Source organism: Chrysochloris asiatica, unplaced genomic scaffold (assembly GCF_000296735.1).
Source record: "Chrysochloris asiatica unplaced genomic scaffold, ChrAsi1.0 scaffold00165, whole genome shotgun sequence".
Classification (NCBI taxonomy): Eukaryota; Metazoa; Chordata; class Mammalia; order Afrosoricida; family Chrysochloridae; genus Chrysochloris; species Chrysochloris asiatica.
In genome coordinates this window covers 7535550-7545376 of record NW_006408683.1, presented here as the reverse complement: position 1 = coordinate 7545376, position 9827 = coordinate 7535550, and the positions used below count along the sequence as shown (strand labels likewise).

The window sequence follows — 9827 nt, the reverse complement described above, 5'->3', positions numbered from 1 at the left end:
ATTCTGTTGGATCACCTTTCTTTGAAATGGGCACAAATATGGATCTCGTCTAGTCATTTGATCAGGTAACTGTCTTCCAGATTTCTTGCCACAGATGAGTGAGCAATGACAGTCACTACATTCTTTGGTGAAACATTTCACTTGGTATTTCTTGAATTCCTGGTGCCTTCATTTATGCCAATGCTTTCGGTGCAGCTTGGATGATCTCCTATGACATCAATGGATATTGATCATCTGTTACCTCTTAGAATAGCTGAATGCTGACCAATTGTTTTTGGTACAGTGACTCTCTATATTCCTCCCATTTTCTTTTGATGTTTCCTATGCCCTTCAATATTGTACCCATTGTTGTTAGGTGCCTTTGAGTCAGTTCTGACTCATAGCAATCCCACATAGGGCTCTGAGGAGCAGCTGGTGAGCTTGAACTGCCAATCTTGCAATTTAAAATGATTTTGCAGTCCAGTGCATTGACCCACAGTGCCACACTAGGACTCCTTCAAGATTGCAACTTGAGGTTTGAATTTTTTCTTCAGTTCTTTCAGTTTGCAAAATGCTGAATGTGTTCTTCTCTTTTGGTTTTCAACTCCAGGTCTTTCCACATTTCATGATAATACATACAAGGAGGCTTTAAAAACTTGTAGAAATCTTCCATTATCTTTTAATTCCATTTGTCCATGAACTTTTTGAAGTCCCCTTAACTCTGTTTTCTCAAACTACCCTTTGAAATCTTCTATTCAGGTCTTTTACATCATCTTCTTCTTTCTGCTTTAGACATTGTATGTTCAAGAGCAAATTTTAGAATCTCTTCTGACATCCACCTTGGTTTTTTCTTTCTGTCTTTCTAACGATGTTTTGCTTTCTTCCTGTATGATGTTCTTGACAGGATCCCACAACTTATTTGATATTCAGTTATCAGTGTTCAATGTTTCAAGTCTATTCTTAGGACAGTTTCTAATTTCACACAAGATATGCTCAAGGTCATGCACTGGTTGTCATGGACTCGTTTGAATTTTTTTCAGCTTCAACTTGAACTTGCATGTAAGTAATAGATGGTTTGTTTCCTAGGCAGTCCCTGGCTGTGTTTTGACTCATGATATTGAGTTTCTCCTTTGTCTCTTTCCACAGATATAGTCAATTTGTTTCCTACATATTCCACCTGGCAAGATCCACACATAAAGTTTCCAATGATGTTGTTGAAAAATATATGTGCAATGAATAAATCAACAGTTTTGCAAAACTCTACAATGTGATCTCCAGTGTCACTCCTATTACCAAGGCTATAGTTTTAAACTATTTTTTCATTCCCAACATTTGCATTCCAATCACAGCAATTATCAATGCATCTTGATTGCATGCTAGATCAATTTCAGACTATAAAAGTTAATAAAAACCTTCAATTTCTTTATCTTTGGCATTAGCAGTTAGTATGCAAATTTGAATAATTGTTGTATTAATTAGTCTTCCTTGTGGGTGTATGGATAGTATCCTATATATTAATAGCATTGTACTTCAGGATACATCTTACAGTGTTCTTTCTGATGATGAATGTAAGGCCATTCCTCTCTAATTTGTCATTCCTAGCATAGCAAACCATACAATTGTCTGATTCAAAGAATATTTGATTGAATGCCTACCTTCATTTTCAACATTATTTGCTTCATAGAGTTGCACTATAGGATAAAATAATCAAAAGGTCAGCAGTTCAAACCCACCAGCCACTCCTCAGAAACTCTATACAGGGTCACTATGAGTAGGAATCAACTCGACAGCACTTAACAACAACATAGTTATTAAGGAATCCTGATGCAGTGCTGTAAGATAAGCACTGGACTGTTAACTTCAAGGTCATCAGCAGTTAGATCCCACTAGCTCTTCCTTAGAAACCCTATACAGGGCTGCTTTGAGTTGAAAATGACTTGGTAACCCTTAACAATACCACCATAGTTATTATAATTTCACCAAGTGGCAATCTATAATGACTTCACTCTTCAATAATATCTTGAATTCAAAAGTAAGAAAGATAGAAAAATAAAAAATACAGTTGCTAAGTCAACTAAAGATAAAACTAAGAAATCATATATCATTTGAACAAAGAGAAGGTGACATAGATAGTTTTCACTTTTATTAATATATTTTAAAAATCAGAGACTAGTATGTAGCTACAGAGTCCTTTGTGGCACTGTAGGACAAGCACTGGACTGTTAACTGCCAGGTCAGTGATTCAAATCTACCAGCCACTCTTTGGAAACTCTATACGGGGTCACTGTAATTTGGAACCGACTAGGAGCTCTGGTAGCATAGTGATTATGAGTAGGACTGTGAGCCGCAAGGTCAGCAGTTCGAATCTACCAGCTGTTCGGCGGGAGAAAGATGAGGCTTTCTGCTCCCGTAAAGATTTACAACCTCGGAAACCCTGTATAGGGTCACTTTGAGTCTGAACCGACTCCACGGCACATAACAACAACAGACAGCACTTACCAACAACAACAACAAGGTTATTTATATTAGATAGTCTTCAAATAACCACTGTCATTAATCCCCATTCCCTGTATGCATATACTGTTCTTCCCATGAAGAGGTAGAGTCTAATTTTCTAGGCTGACCTTGTATCTCACTTTGAAGACAGAAAGCGATCAAAGCAAAACTGCCAATTCCAGATCCAGCCTAAAAGAGGCCTGGAAGCTTATGCTTTCTCCTTCTTAGAAAACTCACTCTTGGAAGCCAGCTCTCATGCTGTAAGGAAGTCCTCGCTATTTTGCTGGAGTGACAGGCCATGTGAAAAGGACCTGGAGGATGTGAAAAGGACCTGGAGAGAGAAGCCAGATGGAGGAGAACCAAAGCACCACAGCCAGCACTCAGCACCAAGGTCCCATACATTAAGATGGCTTTCGTGATTTTCTAACTTAGTCATAAACCAGCTGAATGCAGCGGCTTAAGAGACCCATGTTTAAGGCAGGCAGAACTGCCCAGTCAAATCACAGAATGGAGCAGTACCTCTGTTATTGCTGTCCTAAGTCATTAAGTGTGACTGCCGTACTTTCTCCCATGGCAATAAATAACTGAGAAAATTCCTCACACCTAGGCTACAATGCCATTTTATTGTTCAAAACTTCATTTGAGCACTTCTGTCCTCATTTTTCACCTAAAAGTACTAGAAAATGATACTTGCACTGACCTAAGACTAAATATGTATCACAAACTAAGAGAGAAGAATTACAAAAGAGAATTTGTATATTATTAACTCTTTGAGATGAAAAGCAATCTATGATAATAAAATTGTATTCCTTAAGAACTGTAATTATTATGGACAATAAGTTTTTTTTTAAAAAAAAGTATGACAGCCTTAACTTAAAATTTCACAGTTTCTGTCAATTTGACTGTCAACCTTAAAACAAAAAAAGAATTTACATGGAAATTAATATTAGTCAAAAGCATTTTATGTGATTAAATCAGAAACATATTTCATATCTATTTTGACAAAACTTCAGAAAATTTTTAAAGTACTGTTGATACCAAATGCTCATATTCAGCTAATTATACACAGTAATTATCTAGTCTTTACAAATTAAATGTAACTAATTTCAAATTGTTTTCCTCTTTTGGATGGTTTAAAGGGAAAAGATACTGTAAGACTCACACTGAAAAACTGGATCATGGCTATGCTTCCAGAAAAATTAACCTCCTAAAACCAATCATAAGGATTTAGAACTTTTTACAAAGTTCTATTCTTTCCTTTTATATAATCTCTAACATGTTCATGTGTCTTTGTTGGGTTAAGTAATATACAGACGTGATGAAAAACTTTTGGAAATAGAAAATGATGGGGTTATACAACATGGTGAATGTACTTAATGCCACTGAAATACACAATTTAAATGACTATCTTTTGCTATACATATTTTACCACACTGAAAATTTTTAAGAGGAATGAATATGTAATGACTGCTTAACGTTGTTGTTAGTAACTGTATCATTGATTCCGACTGAAGATGACCCATGTGTGCAGAACAGAACCGTTCCATGTAAATTTATGTAAATATAATCAAATCATATACACACACATTATAAGAAAAAAAGTCAACAAATGTAGGTACAAAATTAACATATAAGGGAGCTTCAAAAAGTTTGTAGGAAACTTTCATTATCTTTCAGAATTTCTTTTTTCCACAAACATTTTGAAACTCCTTTGTATAACTGATGAAGGATCCAAAGAACCTCTCTGGAAAAAAATACATACATATTAATATATTTGATTTTTTAAAAAGATTGTAAAATTTAAGTCCTTACATTTACAATGTAGAGCCAAACCAAATAAAGCCCAGTGGGGCAGGGCACTGAGGGGTAAAGGGCTTCCAAGAAGTTCACCCCTCTTTGCATATCTCTCTGTCCTCTGGTGCTTACATGAGGAAAAATCCCAAACCTGCTGCAAATGACTCATTTCTGGTTCACAGTGACACAATGGGACAAAGGAAACTGTCTGATCATACCCGACGAGGAGGTCAATTTTGACAGCATTGGTTATACCACTCCTCATCTTTGGAGGAAAGCTAATTCAAGCAATGTGAGATCATGTGATTCAGCATGTCCCTCCAGCTCTTCTTTCTTCTCATACTAGCCATTGCTTGTCATCACTGAAGCCAAGGAGTATTTGAAGAACTCCCAAGAACTGGAATCAGACATAATGGGAAAGCAGAAGCACTGCTCAAACTTTAAACCAAAATCCTGCGATTATATCCAGCTATTCCCAGAGAGACCTTACATTGTTGTTGTTGTGAAGTGCCATGAGTCGGTTCCAACTCAGAGCGAACCTGCATAGGGTTTCATAAGAGCGGCTGGTGAGTTTGAACTGCTGACCTTTCTTTCCTTTTGGAGTGGCCTCTTCAGAAACCTTACTAGGCATGTGAGAATGGAATCTTGGTAAATCAAGATCAGGCACTTTTGAGTCCTCTAGGAATGGGAACCCACTCTATAGCACTTAACAACAACAATCAAATAATTAGTGAAAACATTGTATTTAAAGTTTGCAAAATAGTATACATATAATAATGAAAAAAAATATATGAGGTAATACAATGCCACATCAGTCACACTCCCAAATAACAAGTCCTAGTAGCCTTCAGAGGAGTCCTGGTGTGATGCTGTGGGCTAAAGCATTCAACTGCAAAGCTGATTTGAAAAACAAGGTCAGCAGTTCAAGCTCATCAGCTGCTCCTTGGAAACCCTATACAGGATTGCTATGGGTCAGAACTGACTCAATGGCACTCAACAACAACAAAGTAGCCTTTAGAAGGAACCAAGGTGGTGCAGTGGAATGTACATTAGAATCAGTGAGAAGGAAGACTAGTATTCAGTGCTAACAATGGTAAACTAATGAAATGATGTTTCAATTACTTGGTATTAAACAACATTTGTTGCTGTTGCTGCTAAGTGCCACCGAGTAGGTCCTGACTCATAGTGACCCTGTAAGGAGTTTCTGAGGAGTGGTTGGTGAGTTTGAACCACTGACCTTGCGCAGTTCAAACTAACCTTGCAGTCCAGTGCTTTATCTTACAGCACCCCGCCAGAACTCTAGAAATGATCATAGATATTTCCAATTCACCAAACAAGAACTACCCATGTTTGCATATTGTAAAATAATCCACTGACACCTCTTTGTAAATGAAGTTTTCAGCATATTTCTTCCAAACTAATAAATGTGCCAAGTAGGAAAATAAGTGATCATTAAATTTTACCTTTCTTTTATGATGTGTTGTAGAAGCATCCATCTCTTCCTCTCCTATATTATCAATTTGTGAAGTTGGGCTACAATTCATTCTCTCTTCTTCTTGCCGCTGCAATCTGTCTGCTACAGCTTGGATAGCTTCTGTCCATTCTTCCCTATGAAAATGAAGAAAATGTCTCATTAGTAAACCAAAATCAATCCAAACCTCTCGCCATCAAGTCAATTCTGACTCATGGGAATCCCGCGGGTTAAGGAGTAGAATTTTTGCACAGGGTTTTCCTAGCTGTAATCTTGTAAGAAAGCAGAAGCTTTTCTTCTTTGATGTTATCGGGCAAGTTCAGATTGTCATCTTTCAGTCATTAGTAAAGCACTTAATTATCAGACTCACCCAGGAACCGTTTCTTATTAGTGTTGTTATTGCTGTTAAGTGCCGTTGAGTCGATTTCGACCTATAACGGACCCAGTACAGGATTTCTGAGGAGCAGGCAGTGAGCTTGAACCACTGACCTTGCAGTTCAAACGGCTTTGCAGTCTAGTGCATTAACCCACAGCACCACATATTTTTATTAATAGAAAATGATAAATCATTTATAATATTTTCATTTATAAAACACAGTATCTACACAAATGTAGTCTAGGCCCAAATACCTTAATAATATAATGCACACACATACATTCTCCTATTTTCATTAAAGTCCTAATTTCCATTAAAAGTCTAGTGTTTGTAGTAGCATTTATCTGGAGGTATGTCCAAAAATAAAAGAAAGGACTATTTTTAAAATCTACTTAAATTCTTTAGAAATATAGGTGAATTTTATCTGATTTATCCTAGTGTGATCACTTGCAGAGAAAATTTACCCATATGGAGTCCTGGTGTGGCACTGTGGGATAAAGCACTGGACTGAAAGGTCAGTGTGAACCACAAGATCAGCGGTTCAAACTTATCAGACATTCCTTGGAAACCCTATACAGGGTCACTATGAGTCTAGATGGCACTTAACAACAACAACAGTGTGATGGTATAGGACAAGCACTGGACTGCTAACCCCAATGCTAGTAGTTCAAACTCACCAGCCACTCCTTGGAAAACAGGGTCAATATGAGTCTGAACTGACTCGACAGCACTGAACAACAATGTCATTCTACCTTTAAAAAAAATCCTAAAAAGCATGCTGTTATTTTTGTTAAACGTTCTCTTTTGTTGTTGTTGTTGTTGTTATGTGCCGTGGAGTCAGTTCCGACTCATAGCGACCCTGTAACAGGGTTTCCGAGGCTATAAATCTTTACGGGAGCAGAAAGCCTCATCTTTCTCCCGCGGAACAGCTGGTAGTTTCGAACTGCTGACCTTGCGGTTCGCAGTCTCTTTAGCCACTGTCAAACATCACTGATGTGCCCAGGATCTTTAGTGAGGTCTAACAGGAGTCCCAAGAAAAAGTTTTCTAAGTCAAAGCATTTCACTGTAGCTAAGTCAAAGTTTATCCTATAAGAAAATTATAGGCATTGTTTGTAGCTCAAACAAGTATCAAGTTTTACTTTTTGGACAGATGGGCTATCCCGTTAAGGTTCTTTTTTCCAATGGTTTATCCAGTTAAGGTTCATTTTTTTTTTTTTTTTCACAAATCAAAATTTTAATTGGCATGCCAGTTTCTTCCCAAGAAGTCTGTTAGGGTTTTGAATGGAAAGGCACTAAATCTACATATCAATTTGAAGGGAACTATCAATTCAATAAATTTAAGTTTTTCAAATCATGAATTTGGTAGAGCACTATATTTATTTAGGTAGGTCTTTAATTTACCAATACAATGCTTTGTAATTTTCAGTGTAAAAGGTATTACAGACTTCTAACTGAATTTATTACAAAGCATTTTTGCGGCTATCATAAAGGAGTTTTTAAACAATTTTCTAATTGTATTCTCCACCCTTACTAAACTCACTTATTTATTCAAATAGCTTTTATTTTTATTTTCTACATATTTTCTTAAATTAATGAACTTTATTGCTTCCTTTAAAATCTGTACACCAATGATTAATTTTTCTTGCCTTATTGCTCTAGATTAGCCCTCCAGTATAATGGGAAACAAAATAATGAAAGAAGACATCTTTGCCTTGTTCTGGGTCTTAGGGATAAGCCAGTGAGTCTTTTTATCCTTGAGTATTATGCAAACTGTAGGTTGTCTGTAGACATGCTAAAGCACACAGAGTAAGTTCCCTGCTAGTTCTAGTTGGCTAAGAGAAGTGAATAGAAAATTTAAAAGAGCAAGTGAAGAAGATAAAGTCAAGTATTACAGTGAAATGTGCTTATAAACCGGAAAATAGAAAACCAAAAGGGAAGAACATGCTCAGCATTTTTCAAGTTGAAGGAACTGGAAAAAATTCAAGTCTTCAGTTGCAATACTGAAAGATTCTATGATCAAAATAATGAATGATGCAGGAAGCCTCAAAAGATGGAAAGAATAGAGTCACTGCATCAAAATTCAGCCATCACAGGAGCTCACATATGATCAAGATATCAATGGTACTTTAGGAAAATGTCTAAGCTGTACTGAAAGCACTGGCTAAAGACACAAGTACAGGAACTCACAGATAGTTGTGTAGGGTTGATAGTATGTCTTCATTAAACATCTGACAATTTATCACTGAAGCCACTTGGGCCTAGTTTTCTTTTGAGATAAGGTTTTTAATTACTAATTCAATTCCTTTCATTAGCAATGGATGGTCCAAGCCTTTTCTGGGTCCACACTAGTAATTTTTGTGTTCTTTTTTTTAAACTGACCTAAAAGTTTTCCAAATTCTATTGATTTATTTCAATAACCTCATACGCATGTGGAATCTGGACAGTGAATAAGGAAGATCGTAGAAGAATTGATTCTTTTGAGTTATGGTGTTGGAGGAGAATATTGCAAGTGCCATGGGCTGCCTAAAGAACCAATAGATCCGTGTTGGAAGAAATGCAGCCAGAGTGCTCCTTGGAGGCCAAGATAGCCAAACTATGTCTCTCATACTTTGGACATATTGTCAGGAGGAACCCGTTGCTGGACACAGGTATCACGTTTGGTAAGGTGGAGGGTCAGAGAAGAAGAGGAAGATCTCCAGCGAGATGGATTGGCAAAGTGGCAGCATCAATGGGCTCAAGTGTGACAACAGTTGTGAGGTTGGCCCAGGATCGGCAAGTGTTTCATTCTGTTGTGCATAGGGTCTCATGAGTTGGGACCAACTCAGCGACACCTAACAACAACAACATTGACTTATTTATTCTTTTTTCCCCCGAAAGGTTCACTATAAGTCTGAACTAACTTGAGGGCACTTAACAACAATAACATGAGGAAAGCAAACAAGGAATATGCTTGACATAAGTACAAAGAGATTGTGAATATACAGTAGGGTGTCTTACGAAACTGTAAGAGTCAGAGAAAGTTTAGTAGGCAAAGTGAAATTTCAAGCTTAGATCTAAAATATACTTAGGAATGAGTCCTAACCATAGTTATGGGTAGACTTCAGCATATGGAAAGGCCTGGGGGAATTAGAGGGAGGGTGACAACACAAAGCTATTACAGTACACATGTACTGTTGTTGTTATTGAGTACCACAAATTTGATTCTCACTCATATAGACCCTGTAAAGGGTTTACAAGGAATGACTGGTGGGTTTGAACTTTCAACCTTTAAGGCTAGCAGTCCAATGCTTATCCCTGTTGTTGTTAAGTGCATTCAAGTCGGTTCCAAATAATAGAGATCCTGTATAGGGTTTCGGAGGACCAGCTAGTGAGTTTGAAATGCCGACCTTGTGGTTCAAACTGACTTTTGTAGTCCAGCGCACAAACTCTCAGCGCCATAATAGCACTGCAAATATACAAGAGACTTAAACATATATTGCACAGAATAAGGCCAGAAGTATATAAAATAAATATTATTGTTGCTTAATTCTGCTTAGTAGAACTAGAATTATGAATAATTTCTATTTCTTATGTTTCTTTTCTGTATTTCCCAAAGCATTATCATTCATTGCTTACTAATCAAAACAAGAATTACTATAATAATACTTCACCATTTAGTAGTATTTCTTTGGGTTTGTTTTTTATTTTTTGTTGATCTGACAAGTCCATTAA

General features: G+C 36.9%; 1 protein-coding gene across 2 annotated transcripts in view; it reads right to left on the bottom strand.

Moving 5' to 3' along the window:
- The window catches only part of AKT3 (v-akt murine thymoma viral oncogene homolog 3), a 402599-nt gene that overhangs the window by 132731 nt on the left and 260041 nt on the right, over nucleotides 1–9827 (bottom strand). The window contains exons 3-4 of one of the 2 annotated variants that reach the window (XM_006871279.1): nucleotides 5733–5877; nucleotides 2401–2403 (exon numbers count right to left, since the gene is read on the bottom strand). In XM_006871279.1, coding sequence (XP_006871341.1) covers nucleotides 2401–2403; nucleotides 5733–5877 — 148 coding nt within the window. The remainder of the gene's footprint in view (nucleotides 1–2400; nucleotides 2404–5732; nucleotides 5878–9827) is intronic. The other variant, XM_006871278.1, reaches the window with a different exon arrangement.